This window comes from Solea senegalensis, linkage group LG1, assembly GCF_019176455.1.
Source record: "Solea senegalensis isolate Sse05_10M linkage group LG1, IFAPA_SoseM_1, whole genome shotgun sequence".
In the NCBI taxonomy this organism is placed as follows: domain Eukaryota; kingdom Metazoa; phylum Chordata; class Actinopteri; order Pleuronectiformes; family Soleidae; genus Solea; species Solea senegalensis.
Window position 1 is genome coordinate 39,187,221 of NC_058021.1, and position 23,573 is coordinate 39,210,793.

Below are 23,573 nucleotides of genomic sequence, written 5' to 3' on the forward strand. Positions count from 1 at the left end.
TCACGCAATGTGTTCGACTAAATAGTGACACACAGTGACACCTAGTGGTGACCACAATACTATGCCGCTTCTGGCAATGACCACTAGAGGGCGGTAAATGGTCAAACACTGATATCAAGCTAAGCATGGTAGTCGTGTCCGGAAACATCCGGTAGATACTTTCAAAACAATAGATTTATAATAAAACAAGTACTTTTCTGTATTTCTGTAATAAATTTGATTCGGTAATACATAGAGATACTGATGTAATGTATACAAATTATCTATGTACTTAATGTTACAACAGAAGTGAAACTCATGATGATGTTTTAACGATGACGCTAGATTTTGACGCCCCCTTACAAAGGCTTTACGGTAAAAAAAAAAAAAAACCTGCTCACCTGTATCAAGTTAGGACATCGACATTCGGTTTCCAAAATAAAGCAATAATAATGTGAGACTTTTATGCAGTTGCTCCAAGTCCAGTTATTATGTCGTATTGATGTGAGTATGTTCATTATTATTTTTTTCATTCAAAGATAACGCGTACTCAGAGACTGGATGTCAGCTTGATTGGTTCACAAGCTTACTTTAAAAATCGTTGTAAGGAGGCATTACAATTCAGCGTTGATTACTGGTCAAAGCAACACACACACACACACTCCGGAATTTTAACATACAAGGAAAGCAGATTGAATTAACGCATGCATTTACATTGCAGTAAAACGTATGTACATTTGCGCAGCACGGAACGGATGTGCAAAGTGTGTGAGTGTTTAAAATGAATGCCTCATATTGTAGATAAAGGCTCTTGGGCAGCAATATAATCATTCGAGCTTTTATTTTTGAAAAATGTAAGCGGAAGTTGTGTTGTCTGTTATGGCCGTGTTACTTTTAAAGAAGTAACGGAACCGGGGCCGTGCCGGTACGGCAGGTTGCCAAAAAGTTGTTTTTTAGTCGGAACAAGGTTTTGCCTCCTGTGTTGCGGGTGTAAAGGTGTGTCAGACCAATAGAAGAAGTATAATTAAAATACACGTAAGCAAGAGAACAATAGCAGAAGAAGACGTAGTAGAAGAAAAAGAAGGAGTCGTAGAACCGGAGATTTATTTCACCGTGCGTCATGATTTCTAAACACGGGCCGCCGCCGACTGACAGGGTAAACTTTTGGACCAAAACCGTCGCTGAGACGAACTGGATTTTAATGGAGACAGAATAACGGGGTGAACGAAGACATGAATTTCGGAGTTCCCCCAGATTCGCTGCTACTTTTCCGTGCCTGCGACGAGGGCGACTATGAGACGGCCCGGGGAATCCTCGAGCCTGGAGCTCCGAAAGAGTCGGGGCGCCAGAGCAGGCTGCGGTCAGAAGTGGGGTCGGAGTGCAGCGCCGCGGATATGTTGTCGCTAGTACCGGTGGACTGCACGGACGAGGAGGGCAATACCGCCTTGCAGTTTGCCTCTGCCAGCGGGCACGAGAACCTGGTCCGGTTTCTGCTCCGGAAAGGAGCCTCGGTGGACAGCCGCAACAACTACGGTTGGACCCCGCTGATGCAGGCTGCGAGGTGGGGCTGCGGTTTGGAGCTCATTACATTGTTTTCTAATGCAGAAAGCGACTGTCGCACAAAACTCCAATAACAAATCTACCAATTTCACAAGTTACTCCATACAGTTAGTTATAAATTACTTTACAACACAGTGAAGGAGTTATCAGACGTCATTCTTTAGTTCGTCCAATACAAATCACACGATGAAGAACAATTTCTTGTTTATTTACATTTAACATTAACCCTAGTCAATAATATTGGAACTGTAGCCATAGTTTGATAATTGAAATATCTGTTTATATTTTAATCTAACTATATCTAGCAGTTCCCAGATTGTGCAACTCTTAATTAGCATCAATAAGTTTGTTAGAATTAACAGGATCTAGATTCTTGATTCAAAGTGGAAAAACTCCTGAATCAGATTGTAGTCTAACTACAAAACTACAACACACACGGTGAGCCTGATTACCACCCTCTTCCACAGAATCTACCATGTTGCACCTCATATACTCCTGTAGATGTGGATTTTTAGTACAAGTGTTATGACTTGTTACCCATCAAACATTGCAGTGGTTTGATGACCATTATTCAGCTGGGGAAATTCAACCTTTGAGTTCCACTCCATCTCTTTCTGTTCCTGTCTCATTTCTTTATCCAGGTTTGGTCACTTGACTGTTGCCCACATCCTGCTGGAGAATGGGGCAGAGATTAACGGACGCAATAGGCTGGGTGCGAGTGTCCTAACTATGGCGGCTCGTGGTGGACACACTCATGTAGTCAAACTACTCCTGGAGAGTGGTGCCTTTGTGGATGACTACGATCACCTGGCTGTCACAGCAGATGCGGTCTCCAATGGAAACAACAACAATAGCTGCAGGTTTTTGGGCAGTTTTTTTTTAAAGACGGGCCTTAATCAGTGATAAGGGATTATTTTGAATAACATCTTTAGTCAAGCATTGGTTTTAGCTCTTGTCTTGCTTTTTTCCACAGCACGGCTGGTTTTGGAGGTGGTGAGGTTTGTCCTGAATTGGGCAGCATCAGAGAGTTTATGGACATCACAGCTCTAATAGTGGCGTCGCAGCATGGCCATGAGGCCATAGTGCGCCTGCTGCTGGAGTGGGGCTCTGATGTCAACTTTTCCCAGAAGACCACAGGCTGGGGACCACTGATGGCAGCCACACTCAGTGGGAAGGTGAGACTAGTGATGATTGTTTACATACATAATGGTAATGCCTGTTTTAAAGATGGTTGTTAACATGGTCTTGCAACCAAAGATGGTCGCTAAAATATTTTCTGACAGTGACAGAAATGTAGTACTGCCACAGTGTGCATGATGTCACAACTTTCGTCCACTGACTAGCTAATAGTAATTGAGTAACTAGACATGACCAAATATCACAGAGGTGAAATGTGTCCTCCTTGGTCCCTTAGATTTTCCTCTGCACTTTCCTCCAAAACTGCCAGAGTGCAGTTCATCCTGTTCCGCTGTTTAGTTCAAGTGCATGTTCATAATTTCTGTCTTCTACACTTACTTGAATTGTATCTTACAATTTATTCTGTATAAGTCTTAAAGACTTGCATCGTACTTGATGTTGTAATCAAGTTTATATAAGATTGCAGCAATCGCACTTTGTTTGTGTGAGACATCAAACTCAACAACAGCAAAAGTGCCTGTGGAGTAATATCCCATCATGGTTTGTGATTGTGACCGAAGAGAAAGCAGAATAATGTTGTGTGTGTTTTCAAGGTGGTTGTGGCTCAGCAGCTGGTGGAACGTGGAGCTGACCCAGACCGAGTCAACGTTCTGTCCAAGACGGCCTTTGAACTCGCCCTGCAGCTGAAACAGAGAGACATCAAGGCCTATCTGGACTCTATCACCACAGTCCGACCGCAGACAGGTAGGACTTTTCCTCTCTGCAGGACCACAATAAAGTACAGCATTTCCAAAGAAAACACACAGTTGTACAAAGTTCACATTGTAATTATGAAGAATGCAATGGCAACGGTAATGCAGAGTTTGCATGTGAAAACATAAATATGCTGCTGAATCGCTACCATACTTAGTGCACTGTACAATCAAAGAATGAAAAGAGCTCAAAATAGTTTTTTGCTCAGTGTTAAAGTCTTCTTAATTTTTATTTTGTTGGAGAACAGGCTTTTTTTTTTTTTTAAGTTTACAGTTTACGAAGAAATGTTTCTCTGTCTCCACAATGTGTGAAGTTAGACATGATCTCTGATTGCAGTTGACACTAAAGTGAGAGTAAAGTCAACAGTGGCTTCTCTCAGCCTCTTTGATGTTTAACAGCTCTTCTCACCAAAGGCTCAGGATTTAGGTCAGCTAACCTGCAACATCACACGTAGTGTGCTCTTTACAATGTTATTTAATGTGCCTGTAAATCTCTTCTTTATCTTTTATGAAAGCAATCATATAGTACATTCACACAAAATATGAAATAAATGCTGTCAAATGTCTGGTCATTTATTTGCAGATGATGAAAGAAAAAGACCAGATGTGTTCAGTGCCCTCAAGTTGGGTAAGTTCTATTAATTATTAGTGACATGCATAATTAAAACTAAACAGCATTTTTTTTCTGAAGATTATCATGTGATTTACATAGACAAAAACATTGACTGTGTTTTATCCATATATTTCTATAGGTGCATAGAATATCCATGTAATGTGTGTGTTTTAATGTTGACTCAGGAAATTCCCAGCTTGTTAAAGAGATCTTGGAGGAGGATCCCACCCAGGTGAATTCCTCCAATCAAGAGGGAGCGTCACCTCTGATGATGGCAGCCGTGAGCGGCCAGTTAGAAGTGGTCCAGCTCATGGTGGAGAAGAACGCAGACATAGACAAACAAGATGGCGTTCATGGCTGGACTGCACTAATGCAGGCTACCTATCATGGGTAAGTTGAGTAAAAATGGTGTTCTTTACGTGGAGTTAATTGTTTCTATATTCTGAATAGATGGTGTAGTGGATCATTTATTTTCTAATCAATATTGGAATACAAAATTAACTGATTGTGTGAACTACAAACAGTATATATCTTTTTTTGTCTCCCTCCTTCCTACAGTAATAAAGATATTGTTAAATACCTGCTGGATCAGGGAGCTGATGTCAACCTTCGAGCTAAGAATGGATACACAGCGTTTGATTTGGTTATGTTGCTGAATGACCCAGGTAACCACACTGTCACTGTATCGTCTCACTGACCTTACAAATTCTTTCTAATACTCTGAAGCATTCAACTGCTTCCTTTCATTTAATCAATCCTCATTAATTCACTTTTCTTTCTCAGACACTGAGCTGGTGCGTCTGTTAGCGTCGGTGTGTATGCAGGTAGATAAGGACAAGTCAAAACACCGTGGCAGAGCATTCATGACTCGCTCCAAAAGTCGCCAGTCCCTCAACAACATTCCTGTGCCACCTGATGACAAGGGAGGCCTTAAGGTAAAGGAGAATTTAAGTCCTTTAAATTGTATCTTAATATAAATCTAGAAAGATTAAATAAAAAACATGTAAATAATATATGTACCATGATGCTGACATGTTTAATTGCTCCCTCCTCCAGTCCTGGTGGAGTAGGATGTCAAATCGGTTTCGCCGGCTTAAGTTGACGCACACCCTGAGGCAAGGCCTCTCGTCCAATCGCCTGGCCCCATTCCCTGATGATGCTAAAACGTCACTGGATGCCACAATGAAGGCAAATCGAAAGCCTGGTGCCGTGCCTAATGGGGCGCTGGCACCGACGCCTCCACTGGGAGGGAGCGACGTTAACACGAGCTGGGCTGTCAAGACCAAAGAAGCTGGTGAGCCAAATTGGTAACATTAATGTGGAGGCTGTAAATCATCAATAATGCAATTTATTTAGTGTGAATGTGGATTTGCATGGACATGCACGACGTGTATCAAACACGGAAGAGGGAACATGTAAAAGTGCAGTCCTTTTTTCCAGGTGTTTGCAGGTCATCGTCAGAAAAAGAAGACTTCCTCATAACCACTTTGGTAAGAATAGTTACTCAAAATTTGGTTGGCTATCTGATCAGAAAGGTTTGGCTGAAAAACAATATTTGAGTAGCTCAGTCAAAACATACTGTTTACAGGCCCCTTGGACCCAGGTTATTATATATTTTTAAAATAGTTTGTCTTTTATTAACTCTCTATATTTCACTCCAATTCATTCTTCAGTCCCCACTATGTCAGTACAGTGTAATACAGTGCTTGATGTTAGGAGTTCAGTGTTTGTAGAAATTGTGTTTTGTCTTCGCACCAAAAGTCTGACACAGATTTGTCGCACAGATGTGTCCACTTTAAGTTAGTGGACACAGATTTATTTATTTATTTTTTTCATTTTCCAACTCTTGTAGTTGAGAAGCGGTGCACCCTTGACCCGGCTTCCCAATGACAAGCTGAAAGCAGTGATTCCTCCCTTTCTGCCTCCATCCAACTTTGAGCCATGGAACTCGGACCGTTCGCGTCTCCTCAGGGAAGGGAAGAGTGAAGTGCCTCGTCTGCCCATGCCGCCTCAGAGGAAACTCAACAGCAGTGGAAACTCTGACATTGTAAGTGGTGAAACTCAAGTCTGCATGTTTGTCATCTTTCACACATCTTTGCTATAATCCCCTCTTCTTCACTTCATTCAGACGTCCATCAGTCGTGTGGTCAGCAGGTCCATAAAATTTCCCAGCATTCCCAAGGGGCCGTCCTCCTCCTCTCCTTCTAATTCTGGTCACTACCACTCCCCCCACTCTTCTGGTGGCTCCAATGGAGTGGCGGGGGTCAACCGGGACTCTCACAACCGTTCAGGTTCAAATCACACAAATGTTACTTGATTAAAAGATCTGTCTCCAGATGAGTGCGTCAAGTCAAAAAAAACAAAAAAAACAATGGTGAAAAGTAAGAAAAAGGATTCTGATATGAGACGAGTCCACAGAGTTGTGTGTGATGAGAACCTGGCATGAAGTGAATGTGTGATACTACGTCACTGTTTTCTGCCCATCATACACCTGGCATCTGGGGCAGTGTGGATGCCAGGTGTATGCAGAGTAGAATTAATGCTTTATCTAAAAACAAAGACGGAGTTGTGGTGGATGTAGCCCAAGTATCATGTACACCGATCAGCGAAAACTGATTTTACTATTGTGGCAGATCTTTTTTATTTTTTACCTACGTAAGCCTTTAAGATATGAAGAATAATGAACCTACAAGATAAGATTAGAATCATATTATTGATGATTCCGAAATTATTTTGTGATTCAGAGATATTAACCAATTAGCCTAAACATTAAAGCAGTGTTTCCCAAACCTGGTCCTCAGGGAACTGCATGTTTTAGATTTTGCCCTGCTCCAAAACACCTGATTCAGATGGTCAGCTTGTCAACAAACTCTGCAGAAGCCTGGTAACGAGCTGATCATCTAAATCAGGTGTGTTGGAGTAGGGCAACATCTAAAACATGCAGGGCAGTGTTCCCTGAGGACCAGGGTTGGGAAACACTGCATTAAAGCCACTTACTAATGTTTCTCTTACTCCATCCTTCCACCAGGCGGCAGTGCAGACAGTGTTCTTTCCCAGATAGCAGCCCAAAGGAAGAGAGCAGCTGGCTTAATAGACGGGAAAGTCCAAGCTCCAGAGAAGCAGCACAGCCCGACACAGAGCCAACCCCAACCCTCTGTCCCAGCATCCAGCCTGCCACTGCCTGATATCAGCCTCCCTGACATCCACACCCACTCAAGTCTGGTCCACTCTGAAATCCACTCAAGAAGGGTCTGTTTTATGTTCCCTGTCTGACATCACTGTTATTACTGTGTAGAATTATGTATTCCTTTTCCTCCTCATCAGATCATGTTAAAGTGGTGCATCTTTCTCTCTCCATGACTTTGTAGAAGATGGAATTGAAGAAGAGACCTCAGTCAGGGAACTCGTCCACCTCCAAGAGCACGTCGCCCACACTGACCCCGTCTCCTTCACCCACGCCAAAGGCTGCCACTGGGCCGGGGGACTCTCTGTCCTCAGCCTCCTCCCATCCTCGCTCCAAGAGCAGTGGAGGCTCCAGCAGTGGGACCATCACTGATGAGGGTAATTACAATTAATATCATCATCGTCTTTTTTTTTTTAAACTTGTTTTGATGATTTATTAGTTTCATCTGTGTAAAATATAGTCTAACCCAAGTTGACTTTAAATATTTCATATAGTCATACTCATACAGCATCTATTTTAGTATCTACAAATTTGACCACACAGACTATAATTCTAAATTGTTCTTGTTTCATCAGAAATTAACCTATACACATAACCCTAAACATAAATCTACATAAACAAAACCTAGCAGGAATATATGCCACGTTTTAGCACTTACCTTCATTACTTTACTTACTTATGATTATTTTGTCTTTTTTGATATGCAGATGAGCTGTCTGGTATCTTGAAGAAACTGTCGCTGGAGAAATACCAGCCCATTTTTGAGGAACAGGAGGTATTCTTTCTTTCTTATTTGGTCCAAAAACAATTTAATTCAACTTTAAAGTCTGTATTAGTTTTTAGCTGTCAGTGAAAAGGACACTTCGATTACTGAACAGCAGTTTCTTACAGTACAACAATTAGAGCATGGATACCCAAATATTGATCCAGACCTAGTGTTTCTGTATAGAAATGGCATTTACTACTTACACAATGGTTGGATTATGTAAATGGTTATCAGAGGAGTCTGGAATTATATTATACTCATAACTGCTGGTGATTACTGATGAGGTGTGTGACAAAAAATACAGAACGCATGTCAGGTTCTTGAAAAACTCGGCCAAAAAATACAGCAAGTCTTTTGGGTTCAGGTCGGATTTGGTCAATATTTTCTCGGGCTCAGATGTGTTCCAAAGAAGTGTGTGTGTTTCTTCTTCCCTAACCCTCTTTTTGGGGTCCCTGTTCAAAAATCACATGCCCAAACTAAATAGAGAATATCTCTGCAATTACAAGCTCTATGTGAATTATCTTGGTATCAAAATAAGGATAACATCTGTGAGATTCCACCAGAAGTGTAAGTTTTACTGTAGATACCACTGTGCAGTAAATGCAGATGGGACCCATAATAAATGAAGGATTTTTTCCCTCGTCCAAAGAAATATTGCATTTTAAAATAAATATCACCTTTTTAAAAATGTGCATTAGGAGCTTAAAAACTCATGGAAGTCATGTAACACAGGAATGAGCCTTTAGCCGAGTTTCTGAGCTTTCTGTGGGTGTGTGTGAGGTTTTTTTGCCCAGGAGGAGACAATGTCTAATTTAATCGTTATTTCTCTTCCCCCTTCCCTCTAGGTGGACATGGAGGCTTTTTTGACTCTTACGGATGGAGACCTGAAGGAGCTGGGCATTAAAACGGATGGACCCAGACAACAGATCTTGGCTGCCATATCAGAGCTCAATGCTGGAAAGGTTAACATGATAGCTAACATATCACGTTTTCCTTCAAATGTTGCCAGTGTATAAACCACTTTTGTTCATTTTCACCAGGGCAGAGAAAGGCAGATTCTTCAAGAGACCATCCATAACTTCCAGTCATCGTTTGGTAGCAGCGCCAGTAACACAAGACAACCAGGTGAACCACGCTGTGAGTGTCAGATCTTAAAACTGAGCTACTGTACAGACTCTGATGGAGACACTGAAACAAACTACATGCAGCAACAAACAAGATTATAATCTTTCTCTGTCTGCTTTTTTTTTTTTTTTTACATTTCCTCAGCACCAACAGGTTGGATGAGACACCAGGTTCGTTCCTCCAGCAAGAGGTAGCCAGTAGCCATGATGCTCATCAGGGAGTTCACAAAAGGTACTTAGAATAAGAGTGAAACGCTGTTGACCAATAGCCAAGAAGAAAATAAAATTGAGCTTTCTGGACACATCACTAAAGGATGCCACAGCAAATGTTGCCAAGTTGCCATTCACGGACCCTGGTGAATCAAAGTTTTCCTTTTAAGGATCTTAAAACCGGGGAGAAGTGTGACACAGGGCTGTGGAGACCAGCACCCTGCTCCAGTTTTTAATAACATTCAGTTTCAGACCCTCATTTGCAGGATTAAGTTGTAGAAGATGAGTGGGTTTTCACAAAGAGCAGAAAGCAAAGGAGATGATGGATCTGAGAAAATGTGCGATACGCTATGTATTGTACAAATTGTAAGTTTAGAAATGTGTATTTCCTAATATCAATGTGACTGAGACTAGAGAGAATGAGAAAAAGGATGTTAGCCAAGCTCTTTTACATCATTCAGTATCGTGGACTGCTGTCTTAAGTGTCTTGAATTACTGGACCGCTGTGTAAACAGATGAGTTTCAGTTAAGACTGTGCCGTTATGATGATGCAATAAGTAAATGTTTTTACTGTCTAAGATCCTGTTGGACTTGAGATGAGAAAATATTGGCAAAAACAATATTTCAGAGCGTTTTACGAGCAGTATAAATTTAGTTAAAAAGAGGTACACTGAGCAAGACTTTCCACTGAGCCCGTTGGATGTTTGTGCATCTGGCTACAACATTAAACATTTGTTCCACACACAGACAGAAGAAGCACTCTATCACCCCAATGTTTAAGGTACTTAAGATCAATGTCTTAAATCCAAATGATGTTCTGGAGAGCACAGAGGGGACCAAAGATGACATCATATTCTTTTTAAGTGATGGAGTGTGTTGGCAGAACATGAATAAACACACTTTGCTGTTTTTGAAAGGACTCTGTGGACAATGAAAGACAAAACAGAAGAATGTGTGTCTGAAGTAAAATGCTGCTTAATAAAACAAACTATATATAACCTGTATTTATTGGGTTTTGGACTGAATAGTGGGACAGCTAGTTTCAGGTCCAGCGTCTGTCTCCACAAGATGGCAGTGACCTACTGTCTAAACCTCTGTGTTTGTGATGGTCCTATGAAAGTGAGAGTCTGTAACTTTAGTGGGAAGAAATATCAAATCAAAAGTTTGATTTATCTGTATAATCTTGCAGTAATCTTACATGAACACATTCAGTGCTCTTGCTGCGAAAGCCCTGTTCTGGTGTGACCAGGTTTGACCACTAGCTCATGTTTACTCATCTTAAGATGGATCTCGCTGAGCAACTTTGCCAACTCTGTTACAGCATTGCACCACGTGTGGCCAATGGTGTTAAGAGGCTCTCTTTAACACCCTTAGGGTTGTTGTAGGTAGCTGCCACTCACATAAATCCCACGTCCGACAGCTCAAAAGCATTTTTACTATAAATTTGTCAATATTTAAATTAAATAAACTCCTTACGTCCACAATTCATAAAAAAAAGATGAAATGCTTCACTTGTTGGAAGGTCTCCAAATCTGTGAGATGCAGTCATACATTTTAAACAGTAGATGTGATGCCGCAAGATCCTGCTCTCATTTTAAATGTATTAAATTAAAGTTTAGTGCAGTGAAACATTCCCTCCAGCAGATGAAGGTCAGACCAGCACCGTGTCAAATTTATCACATACAGTATGTCATTCAATCAAATGTCCAAATTAGGGATGGACAATAAGGACTAGATGAAACACAATGTTCTGCTGGACCAGATCAGTGCCTTATGGATTTTCAACGAGTGACGTGTCCGATATTTATTTTGTCATTTCTTGAAGCTTCTGTGTAACTATTTGAGTAAGAGCAGCTGAAAAATGTGGCGGTTTGAAATTGCAAGTGCCTCTAACCATTTTGACTTGACTTCAGAAAAGTGGACCGACCCCAAACATGACCAAATAGCAATGCGCTTGCATTGCTGAAATCATTATTGATGACCTGGATATAGACTGGCCCGACAGGCAGGCGACAGGGTTCCTGTGGAGTTTAATGAAAAGCATGGCTCGGTGTAGGAAAAGCTCTCCTCTCCAGGACTGTGGCAGATTGAGTGCTCAGATGTACAGTTATGTAAAACACATTTGGAATATATTAACATCACTGTGGCATGTGGGCAGCAAATGGAGTGATTTATTAGATTTTTCTCTCAATTGTTTTCACTCGCATACGGTTTTGATTGCATTGCATAACTGATTGAATGACATTGTCTATATCTCTCAATACAGTAGTCGTGTAGTGGGGACGTACCGTGGACACACTTATCACTTGTGCCTGGAGGTCATGACCTCAGTGATGTATGTACTGACACAGAGCTAAGACGATCGCTGCGTTCCTAATGTCCGCCAACAGAGAGTAAGTTTTAATTGAATGCCTGTTTTCTGATTTCCATGTGCTGTGCATTGCTGTATCATGCACAAGAGTGAACTGCACTCCTATGCAGCTATCACTAAACTAAATCCAGATGGTTCACAGAGCACGTTTCAAGAGGAACAGTTCGTCTTGACTCGACATAATAGTCATTACTCAATGGCATTAAGATGATGACTACATGACACAAAATGTGTCATGTAGTCATCGTCTTAATGCCATTTTCCTGAGGTCATCTAAACCTCAAAGCCAATTCATTTTTTATTTACTGGAACAAGTAAAATAGCTATAGTCCAAGGGAGAATACTGTAAATCACTCTGCTGCTGTCAAGAAATTGATTCCCATCACTGACTTTCCTTGGAAACACAATATCTCCCCCAGTTAAAAGAAAAACATAATTTTAAACTTTATGAATTGTGACAATCTTTGTTACGTCAGGTATGTAAGTGGAAATTGAAATAACGTTCAAAGCAAGTTTCTCCCACTGGTGCCACATTTTACTCAGGCAGCCAGATATGAAGGCAACAGCCATGGCCAGAGGCAGTATGTTTTCAGGTTGCCTATCTTTCCCTTTCCTGTTAATGCAATAATGTCTCAGGAATGCCCCAAGGGAATTTCTTCAAATTTATTGCCCACATTCACTTGTATTCAGGGATTCGCTGATTAGATTTTGGTGGTCAAAGGTCACGGCACATATGGTGCGTCGCACTCATAGGTCATAATTTCCAACTTATGAGGAGGAAGTTTCAACTGCAGCACCTGCTGGATGTTTTCACTCCAAGTGACTGGTTTGTTTGAACTCCTCATCTGCCATGTTCACAATTCAGTATGGGAGTGAAAGAATAAACCACACATGAAAAATGGACACTGTCTTCCAGGTCCAGTCTGAGGCCAAGCAGGAAATGAGAATATATTATTGAACAGCCATTGGGGGCTGATGACAAAAAGAACTGTTTGAATTGAAGTCTAAGGGAAAATGAGCCCACTTTCCACCTGATTCATAACGTCTGTACACATTTTTCTGAGGAGTTTGTGGTCTCAATTGCTAGTTTCTAGTCTTTTCAATTGCACATGATGCCAATTTTGTAAATTATCATCTATTTAAGTCCTACACACAATACTGTGTTACTAGAACTGAGGGAAGTGGAACACACTAATAAGTCAGGGATGTATTTATGTGCGTGTGTAATGAATGAAATGGGATTTTATATTCGAAATGTCAGTGGTATAATCTGACAAAACATTTGTTGTGATCAGTTTTTTAATAGTATTTAAGCGTAGTTATATACTGTAGGGGTGGAGTTACATGTCATCACAGATGTACACATAATATTAGTGGCAAATTGGCAGGTATCTACGAGAAAAAACACAAATAGAATAAACTCTCATGGTTCCATGCAGCCCAGCCCCACCCGTCATCCCACCCACTCTGGGCCTTAGAGACATGGAGAACAATTACATGAAAGATTTAATAAATTTGTTTTTTTACGAGTTCTAGTTTTTCCCAGTTTTTCGAGATCATCTCTAAAAGCTTGCGTGACAATACTAATGCACATCACCTCGGGCGATGCTGTGCGTGCATGCATGTGTTTGTAGTGAATTTGAAAGCTGGAGACGGAAGACGAGAATGTGAACTTGCCAAAGTGTCTGAGTGTCATCGTCTGTGTGATGTAATGAGGAGCGGGAATTAGAGGACTGAGTCGAGCCCTGTGGAGCTTTGACTCCACAGGGCTGTGTGTTCTGAACTCATATTTCAGACTTTCTCTTCTGCTTACCCATCGTCTATAGTACATCCAATAGTCGGCGTGTTCAGCTATCATAGCCGCGGTCTTGTTTGTGTAAACTATGTCCAAACAAACAGTTGCCGCCTGATTTCACATTTGCATCCCACTGTCAACATTCATTTGTGACTCATTTGCTTGCAGGGCTTCCCAGCATCCTCTGTGTTACACAATGCTGAACCTCTTTTACATCTCTCTCCTCTCTCTCCCTCGCCTCTCTCTCTCTCTCTCTCTCTCTCTCTCTCACTCTCTCACTCTCTCTCTCTCTTATTCTGTCTTTTTTTCTGTGGACGTCACACATAGAAGCAGAACAACCCATGTGGAATGGAGCGGATTCCATCAGATTACAGACAGATTGAGGGGAAGCCAACCTCCCTCTGGCCTTTATACTGACCATGAAACAACCATTGAAAAACCCTAATTTAAATGTTAACAAATAATTTTTTTGCTCTGATACCAAATCCACATTTTCCTCCCTCAAATTTGATTGACATTGACTAACTAAAGTAATTTTGTGTCTGTTTATATTTTGATTGCCACAGTTATGTCACTTTTTGCTCTTCATATTTGACTTTTCTCCCCACATTAATGCTGCAAAATGACATGGTTATTTGCAGGCACAGAGCTGTAGCTGTAGGTTGGGGTGACACATGGCAGTGGTAAATGACAAGTGCACTCTTTTGAAATCCTAATACTCATAAGTTGAACTAATATGTATTTAGATACACTATTGGAAATATCAGTAACTGAGAATCACCATGGAAACTCCATCAGTGAGCATTGCATTCTATTTTTCTATGTGTCTTTTGAGTTTGTTGTCTATTTTAAAACCTTGTGAGACCAAAGCTGATTTGTTTGTTGTACCATGACAAAAATTGATCTCTTCATCCGTGGTTGGTATCAATCACTGGATGCTTCACATGCTTGTGTTGTTTGCATACATGTGTGCACGTGTACAGGTATGCATTCACACATGTACTGTATGCCTGCAGGGTATTTCCATCGAGTTGTGACCCGACAGGACCGTTTGATCTGGTCTCTCCCATTAACAGCTCTCTGCTGTCATGGATTACGCTGCTGCAGCTTCACAAATCCTGACGATGCCTTTTTTTGCTTTGCAACAGCACCAGTGTTGTCTTGTTTGATGAGTTCAGGTTAATCTCATGGTGAGACTAAATTTAGGCCGACAGCTTAGATCACACCATGTTTCCTGGAATAGAATTGTCACATGTTGACAAGCTTGTGTCTTGTAAGACACAAAAGGTTTGCCCTAAATGACAGAAGAAACGAGTGTGTGTTTGCTAGGCTCCGGTATTGACCCTTCCAATTAATTATGGATGTCCATTAGAATCCAACTTGTCATGTCATGGCCCTGCATGTCTCTTGAAATCCCATGATGATGCTAACGGAGACATCTTAATCAATGAAAGCCACACTACTGCACCTGGCAGATGGCCTTCACTGAGTGCTATTTTGCTCCATGGTTATAATTCTGAAATGTGTTTTAAGCCACATACGCACACACATACCGTGGACACAGACATGGACTGATACACAAACACACACACACGTACGTGGTTTGCGTGCGAAGACCTCCCTCAGCAGTGTTAACAGCCCTTTAAGGCCGGGCTAATCTGGAAGGCAGCTTGGGTTGTGTTGTCAGTGGATTTACATTGATACCAAAGTAACTTAAATCGCAGCCACTGACAGCGTTAAACATGACCTTAGGACCTCCGCAGATCCGTGACCCCACCTGTCACAACATATGAAACGTCCCTCCTGATCGCACAACAGTATGACCGAAAGCCATCTGCTTAATCTGAGGTGCAATCCTACAGGGCTGCGTTATGACACACACTACATTTTTAAACAGTCTGAATTGTCATAACAACCTCTGGTATAAGGCCATAGTCTTGATCCTCTCACACTTACTTCAATAGCTCTAATGATTTTAATGATTGACCAGTAATGACGAGATAGCAATCCCTTTGGCCATTGGAAATCTCCTCAGATTACAGATAAGACTATTTCTGCTTAACAGAAAAAAAAAAAAGTGAATGGAGACAAATCACAGCGTCACATACTGGGCATGTGACAGGTTTTTATCAAGTATTATTAATTTATCAATAGAAAAACAACAGTCCTATGTCACAATACTGAAATTACCGGAAGGGAAAGATTACCTTGAGTAAATAATCATGGCCAGAATGGCCCTTGACATGCTGTCACTTCTATCATTTTGAATAGGGCTGCATGATAGTAGGTAAAATATGATATGAGATAACATTGTTGAATAATAATAAGACTTGAGATAAACTACTATAATACTCATGCACTGTATAGTGTGTTGTCCTAACTGGGTTGGGTTCACTGCTAACGTAATTGCAATTGTCCTCTGCCCACAAACTAGATACAGTGTTATGAGTGTTGCAGTATGGGTGGGGAGTTTGACTTTAAGTTTGCTAGTATTAGGAAAAACATCTACCTTAATGGCAAGGAACAATCTACATTTGTTCCCAACAGCCTTTGCAGGATGTATGTTTTGTGAAAAAGCAACAGCAATACATTTTGAATGTTTGGTACAACTCTGATTGTAAGTTTAAGTTACATTGATGTTTCCATAAGTGTCCGTTTCATCTTTGTTGTGTTCTTTGTTTTTGCCATTTGCAAGCAGCTCTTTTAACCAACACCCAATCCCATTACTTCCTTTTTGCTCTGTGTGAGAGATCACATTATCATTCTCCTCTACAATTTATTTAAACAAGAAAAATAATCACATTAAATACTCAATATCCTGTGCGCACACATGGGTGACTTGTTTGGGGTTTGTGCTTGTAGTGATTGAATATATACACCAGGGGGCAGTACAGCGGGCCTGCCGTACAAATGACATGCTGTGATCAAGAGGGTTATCCATGTTTCACTGACAACACACAACAATTCAACATACTGCACGTCATATTTTATTATGTTAAGATTTTCCTGTCAACCTTAAAACAACCTAAACCATACAGTCTCATGTATTTACAAACTGGGAACATACAACAAGAATATTATTGATTATTTGATTTGCAATAGATTAGTCATTCACTCATACATACAAACATACATACAACATGAACTGGTCGTGTCACAACTAATACCTACTAATACACTTATTTCTGTAGATATACGCCATTAAACAGTTTCTGAAAAGAAACATCTGCTGGGGAAAATAGTTGTGATAATCTTTCCTATAGTGATTTCAGGACACCGCCTTGAACAAACATTGTGAGCGCAGTTGCTTAACAAATCGGTTAGTTAACCAAACAATGACTAAAACGAGATGAGTTGAGCACTTCCGGGAATCACAATCAACGTAAAAGTGTAGAAAAACAATTAGCCATAGTATCTTAAAATAAAGGCGTTCAAATGTATTTAGGACGGTTAACCATATACACAATGACAAGCGCATACAACTCAAAAACAGCGTGTAAGTATGATTTCTGGATACTTAATTGGTCCCGTAACACTCAGCGGTGTCACTGTCAGTTTGTCCCACAGACTCAACATCTCGTATTACATCCGAGCCACTTATGTTGAACCTAAACGCTCCATCCGCGGACAAACGCACATTCCCGTCCACCGCGAAAACCACCTTTCTTCTTATGAACGGGCGCTTGTGGGTGAAGCCTCCGCTACGATAGTGACCGCGGACACCCTCATGGTAAGCCCCGGAGGTAGATTTCTCCGCGCGGTGCCCTTCGCGTGTGATCCCTCTTCTCTCGCTGCTCACCGACTGTGTATTAGCAGCGCGCGACTGGGAACTCAGGTCCGGTTGTGCTCCTGCTGCTTTCACGGACACCTCGTAAAAATGGCCACTGTTTGTGCACGCTGTGTGAATTCGGCAGTTAAACATAAACACGCAGTGTTTAACTTGTCTTGAACACATGCTAAACATTAATGAGATACAGTATGGGATATTGTATGTGTGTAAAGGGTTGTAAAAGTGACAACAAAGATGACCGACGGACAAAGGAAACATAGTTTAGGCTATGTAACTTTTGTAACGTTTGTATTAATTCGCTACCTGGTAATCGAAAATAAGCATATTGATGACTTCGGTGAGAACGCCAGTCTTACGTTTTTGTTAGGAAAATGTCACAAATAATAGAATTTATGCCTATTAGAAAATAATGTTAAGCAGAAAAATCCAATTTCCAGGCAGAACATGAAAGCAGCATAAGCCTTGTATGTTTGTGTGTTGTGTGTATGTGTGTGTGTGTGTGTGTGATGTGTGTGTGTGTGAGGGGCAGAGAGTTGCGTGCGAAGAGCTCGACATGTCATTCAGAGGAATCCGCCACCTGAAACGCGAGGAAGTGAAGGCGACTCAATTGGGTATAAAGCATCAGCCAACATCTGCCCCGAGCAGAGTGCAGCTGATGAAAACATCAGCTCGGAGCGCGCACACAGGACCTCGACGCTTTATTTTATTCACCCTTGGATTTATCACTTGGCATTACCGCGTCGGTGCACCCTGGGAGACGCATCTCTCTCTTTTTTTTCTGCACTTAAAAGTGAATGTGGCTCAGCAGCCACCAACACTATACTGGAATTAACTGACATCCTCACAGAAATTGGGTTAGTGACCATTTTTTATGTTTTGGTGTGATTTAATTAATTAATTTATGTATTATTCAATTGAATCGCTTATTTTCAAGGCTCCCGCGTTTTCTTCTCTTAAATTAATAAGATAAATTCTAACCGTCCTTGTAGTTTAAGTTAAAACAGCATTTTCTAACTTACACTTGTGCTGTTGTTGCAGTTGTAATCATTGATTCATTTGTCCTGGGATGTGGGGGTTTTACTGTATACTGAACCTAGAGAATTACTATTATATTTTTCTCTTCCAACCTTGAACCTGTTATAACGCTCACAACCTTCAATGTAAAGTTAACGTCCCTCTATTTCCTCCGCAGCGCACCTGTTACCTCCACGGAGCGCATGACTATGATTCCTCCGGGAGACTGCATGTATGCGGGCAGAAAGAGGAGGAAACCCATCCAGAAACAGTTAAGGATATACTCACAGCCTATATGTTAATAAAGCCTCTCCTTTTTTTTTTATTCCAGCGTTGTATGAAACATTGCTGCATCTTAAGTTGTTTTCTGGTATGGTAACATGCAGGGAAAAACTTATAATTAGGCTTATTAAGGGTAGATACAGTATATGACTCTGAATCATAGGCATGTATACTGATATACTGACTGAAAAGCATAACTAGTTATAAATCTAAGGATAGGTAAAATAGTGATTTCAGAATTTCTTGTTGCATACATACAATATTGCAAAGTTATTTCAATGTCGGCATCTCTTCTTTTTTTAAATTGATATAAATGAGGCAAGTTGAGGTTCACTTTTGGTTTGGAGCAGACTTATCACCTGATGTCTGAATAGTGAATGTATTATATAAGATTTTGCAGAGGGAAGTGGTAATTTAGCAAAGGCCTGTGGCATTTATGTTTTCATGTTTTGCACTGCCTTCGCTGCTCATCTGAGAGGAAACTTTTGCCACATCAAAATCCGGCCCCTGTAACATGGACTGGAAACTACATTTGAAATTCTACTCTGCTATGTATGCCACTGCATGATTTAGGACTTTGAATTATAATTCACTGCTTCTCGTACTTTACTGATGTGACCCTGTTTAATTTTGGAATAAAAATGTGTTTATGGTTATAATGTATTGTTTTTGAACCCACAAAGTGTAGTAAACATCGGCTGAATAATCTGATAAAAAACTGAGTTCCATGTTTGTTTCTTTGTGTATTCTTCAACACCAAGAAGTGCAAAATGGGATTATTCATCAGGACATGTCAGTGAAACAAAGTCAAAGCATTCACGTAAACTCTTTCTGTCTCTGTGGAGACTTTCAGTGGTGGAAACCGGAGCTGACCATTACATATGCGGATCATGTTAAGTTCTGCTGGTCAAGTTGTGTACACCATATTAAAATACACAAATAACTTGCAACCATTTTACTTTCTCTGCCGCAGTGTGGCTGCAGCATGACCACTACCTTTAATATCAGGGATCACTGGCAATAATGAAACTGCCACAACCTGTTTAAGTAAATAAAAATATTGGACTATAATGTAAAACTACAAGATTTATGTAAGCCTGGAAAAAAATATGCGATAACAACTTAAACTTGACGTGATAAAAATGCCAAGGTCATTAGTTTTTTCTTGTCGTGAAGACAAATAAATCAAATTTGCTAGTGTTAAGCATAAGGCACTGTGGTGCATGATGTATTGGGGAAGACTGTTTCAAAAGGAAATGTGTGGTTTATGTTGTCATGTGTCTGTGCTTTGGTTGGCAAAGCAAGGTGTGGTTACCATACAAGTTTATATAATAACAACCAGGAACAGCTATAAAAACAAACTGACACGAATAAAAACAGTTTACAGTTTACTGTGATCGCAAAAAAAAAAGTCAGGATGCATCAGACTCAGGTATTGCTTTACATTTCACCCAGAGTGGATATGAGTGTGTTTGGAAATTTTTAATGCTAAGATACATTAAATACACTCTCTCAATAGCCACAGTTTATAATCTCTCATGACTGCATTTAATCTTCCTTGCCATAAAGAGAAGAATAGCATTTTAAAACCATTTCGTTTTTGTCTGTCTCATCCTCAGGAAGCCGTCCACTGCCAATGAGAAAACCAACCCGTCCAAGCGGCATCGGGACAGGCTGAATGCTGAGCTGGACCGGCTGGCCAGCCTGCTGCCGTTCCCCCCGGATGTCATCTCCAAGCTGGACAAACTGTCCGTGCTGCGCCTTGCAGTTTCCTACCTCCGTGTCAAAAGCTTCTTTCAAGGTAAAGGCAATCGAGAGATGACATTTGCTGTGGAATGGGCTCAGATATCTGCTGTATGCAAGTGTGTGTGTGTGTGCAAGTGTGTGGCTTTGAGTTGGTTGGCATTCTCTGAGTTGATACTGATTATACACATGTATATGTAGCATATGTAAATTGACACTTTGGTAAACCATTTAAATTGTCAACATGAGTAGTTGTAGGGGACGTCCATAAATATACCACAAATATACCAGTGCAACTGTTTATTTAAAACAAATTAATGTTCACTAATAAATACGGCTGTAGCAGCCTTATAGGTCGTTTTATCCTGACTTTATGAGAAGAAAATCTATATATTAAAATATTTTTGCACAGAGAAAAGTCAGTAAATTACAAACTATATTCACCCATTATTATTATTTTTTTAATTAATATGTGTGATAATGACAACACACACAAACAAATGTTTTTGACATACAGTTTATCTGTGTTGCTCGTCCGTACATGGTCTAAAGTTTTTGTCAGTAGCATGTGACCGTTAAATCAATTTAAAGTGCAGACTACGACCACAGGAAAAGGGCTGATCATAGAAGCCTGATCATTCCTGGTCTTCTCTCAGAGACATGGACAAACCTGAGAAATGTCTCATGATAAAGAAGAAAGAACTGACTTGAATTCAGAACAGAGATAATTCAAGGTGGGACATGCAGGTTTTATTTCTTTTGGATTCATGGTTGACAGAAAACTTTTACGTATGAATCTCTATCAGTGAATTCTTTTGGTATACTTCAAGCTGTATTTTGGTGTAGTTTCAGTTTCCCTTCTTACTCTTTTTCAGTTAGTGAAGATGACTGCGATTATTTGTGAAAGGCGTCTGTGATGGCATCTCTGTGTGTTTTCCCACACTCCCTTCAGTCAGTGAATGCCTTCACGTCTTATTCTCCACTATCGTCTTAAAATATTAATGTGCATCTTTGTAACTTATTTTGTTGCCGGCGGCTCTGGTGGCTGCTTTAACCTCAAGGAGGCCACTGAACAGCTGGATGTGACAAAGAGAAATTAGATTTCCCCCTAAGAAAATTAACATCCTCTCACTGTCCTGCTGGAAAAATGTGCACGATAACATCACGGAAAGGAGGATGAGAGAAGAGATTCCTCATGGAAACCTGCTTTCTTTTTAAGTTGTCTTTGGGACCGTCATGCTGAACACGCACAGAGACAGACTGCTGCTTCAGTGAGTGTCAGTGCAGTAAAAGCAGGGAACTTGTGAATGTAATAATGGTGATCTGATAAGCTGATGATTGGTGATATTGCTTTGGATTGTTTAGCAGTGCTCATAGCTGATAAAGTTAGGAGAAAGTTGCATTTGTCGATAATTATTTTATATCTTCTTTCCAGAATAGCCATAACATACTTTAATGCCAAAACTTGCATTCGATTTTTCTGCATCTGCTGTCCGCCTTATTAGCAGTGGCTTAAGTGACCAGCTTAGCTGTTTTTTGATTCCCCACTAATGGGATTAATTAGAGTAAAACCGGAGGGATTGGGATCTACGTCCATTTGTCTTCAGTCGCCTGAGTCTTGCAATTGCACTTTTCACACTGGTGTTTAAATACTGAGTGAGGCCAGATCATTTCCAGATAACTCTAAGATGAGTAATATTTACACGTCCACATCCTTCCTGTAGGTTAGATCGACTCATCATCATATCTTTTTTTTTTTCTCTTTTGAACAGTGACTCATTCTATGGACGTATGACATTAAACCACAAAAATCTGCAACTGAAAGTGTTATTTTTCTTTATCATCTGTTTCATAGAGGAAGAATGAATATGCTTCTCCCCACTGCAGTTTTCCTGTTTGTCCACTGGAGGGACTGTTTGAAGTTGCTACTGAGTTGTGACTGATGTTGTGATACAGTGAGTACAGGATTTGGCTTCAGGTTGAGTTGTATCACTTGCCTTGTCTTTTTAAGACGTAGATTTATGATTTATAAATACATATACTAATGATGGGTACCTCATGTATAGTGTGAGGCTCAGAGACAAGAGGAGCAGGAGGATTTGGAAGCACCTGAAATTCTACCATGTGTCAGTTGCGTGACGGCTCATGGGTGGAGCACAATAAACTGTGTGCCAGTGCACTGGATGCAAACATACCCCTCTGCTAGTTGTGTGCATCTGTTACTGTTACTACATACATAGTTTCTTTATTCCATGATGTGTTTACAGGACAAATGCCCCATGATTCACATGTCTGTCACCAAACAGAAAAAAAGTTTGTGCACAATTAGGCTCAAAGTATCAAATTATTAAATAAATCAATGTGAAGACATTTTCTCTTAATTTAATATCTTATGTTCTATTATTTTGATAGGATAGCCAACTTGTCCTGTGTTACAGACAATACAGACTATATAAAATCATTTGGATATATGTAATTTCATAAAGTTATGAATGTCGTCTGTCTTCTTGTCATATTAAAGGTGTAGTGTGTTATTGATCTGGACACAATGGAAAAAGTCACTCCTGAATCTGAAACATGCCTTAACTCAACTAACAAAAAAAATGTCCTAATAATAATAACACAATCACTGACAGTAAGTCCCATTTTTTAAATGTTATGTCTTATTTTATCTAATTTTTTTTTGCAATTTTGCTTGAGGGTCCGTGTGTGTGTGTGTGTGTGTGTTTGTTGACAGTCGGCAGGCTATAATTCCCTTCTCCTCCGTGTTAGGCCTCTGCCCTCACTGTAATTGCTGAGCTTGTTAAATATTTACCCTGAGGATTAACTATCCCTCCTTTGTCTTTCTGCCCCGATTGTCTTTATTTCTCCTCTGCTGATGTGTGTTTTAAAGAAGTCTGTTTTGCGTGACTGTGTTTCATTGCTTTTTTATCCCATTATCTGAAACTAGAATTTTGCTTTGTATGAGACATTCAATACGTTTACAACCCTATTTTTCTAAAGAGAGCTGTTATCCCCCTTCTTAATTCATTTGTGTCATTGCTGACAGGTTGTTGCAGTTGTTGTATCGTAAAACACCTGCATTCAACTAGATGTGACATGCTTTTTGTTGTCAACCACCTTTAATCCTTCCCTCATCTGTTTGTCCCCCTCATCCTCTCTTTATCCTCTCTTGCTTTGATGCCTATTTGACTAATATGAACTGAAACTGGCTCAAACAAAACTAGAAGCCAACAGAGCTTTTGATGAGAAT

The 23,573-nt window shown here is 40.4% G+C and overlaps 2 protein-coding genes across 7 annotated transcripts in view; both read left to right on the top strand.

Annotated features, from left to right (window-relative positions):
- Positions 1–23: 23 nt before the first annotated feature.
- Positions 24–16,287, top strand: LOC122780534 (ankyrin repeat and SAM domain-containing protein 6-like). Of its 5 annotated transcripts, XR_006361703.1 has the most exons (20): positions 24–1,540; positions 2,181–2,399; positions 2,513–2,714; positions 3,270–3,420; positions 4,012–4,056; positions 4,227–4,431; positions 4,600–4,706; positions 4,825–4,976; positions 5,098–5,335; positions 5,482–5,531; positions 5,894–6,088; positions 6,170–6,332; positions 7,070–7,290; positions 7,410–7,602; positions 7,933–8,000; positions 8,837–8,953; positions 9,032–9,128; positions 9,261–9,347; positions 11,592–11,718; positions 13,819–16,287. XR_006361703.1 is itself a non-coding variant. In XM_044043565.1 (19 exons), the coding sequence occupies exons 1-18, from the start codon at positions 1,212–1,214 to the stop codon at positions 9,308–9,310; spliced, it is 2,802 nt and encodes a 933-aa protein (XP_043899500.1). In that variant the 5' UTR covers positions 24–1,211; the 3' UTR covers positions 9,311–9,347; positions 13,819–16,287. The 5 variants fall into 5 exon arrangements, 4 of the variants coding, with proteins under 4 accessions (XP_043899500.1, XP_043899509.1, XP_043899487.1 ...); XM_044043565.1 differs by lacking the exon at positions 11,592–11,718; XM_044043574.1 differs by lacking the exon at positions 11,592–11,718 and having other exon boundaries at positions 14,508–16,287.
- A 1,493-nt stretch (positions 16,288–17,780) lies between these two features.
- ahrra (aryl-hydrocarbon receptor repressor a) overlaps positions 17,781–23,573 on the top strand; it is a 59,454-nt gene continuing 53,661 nt past the window's right edge. Inside the window, exons 1-3 of one of the 2 annotated variants that reach the window (XM_044043608.1) lie at positions 17,781–18,135; positions 18,474–18,566; positions 20,197–20,378. In XM_044043608.1, coding sequence (XP_043899543.1) covers positions 18,499–18,566; positions 20,197–20,378 — 250 coding nt within the window. In that variant the 5' untranslated portion in view covers positions 17,781–18,135; positions 18,474–18,498. Of the gene's footprint in view, positions 18,136–18,473; positions 18,567–20,196; positions 20,379–22,179; positions 22,276–23,573 lie in introns of those variants that run through there. The other variant, XM_044043618.1, reaches the window with a different exon arrangement.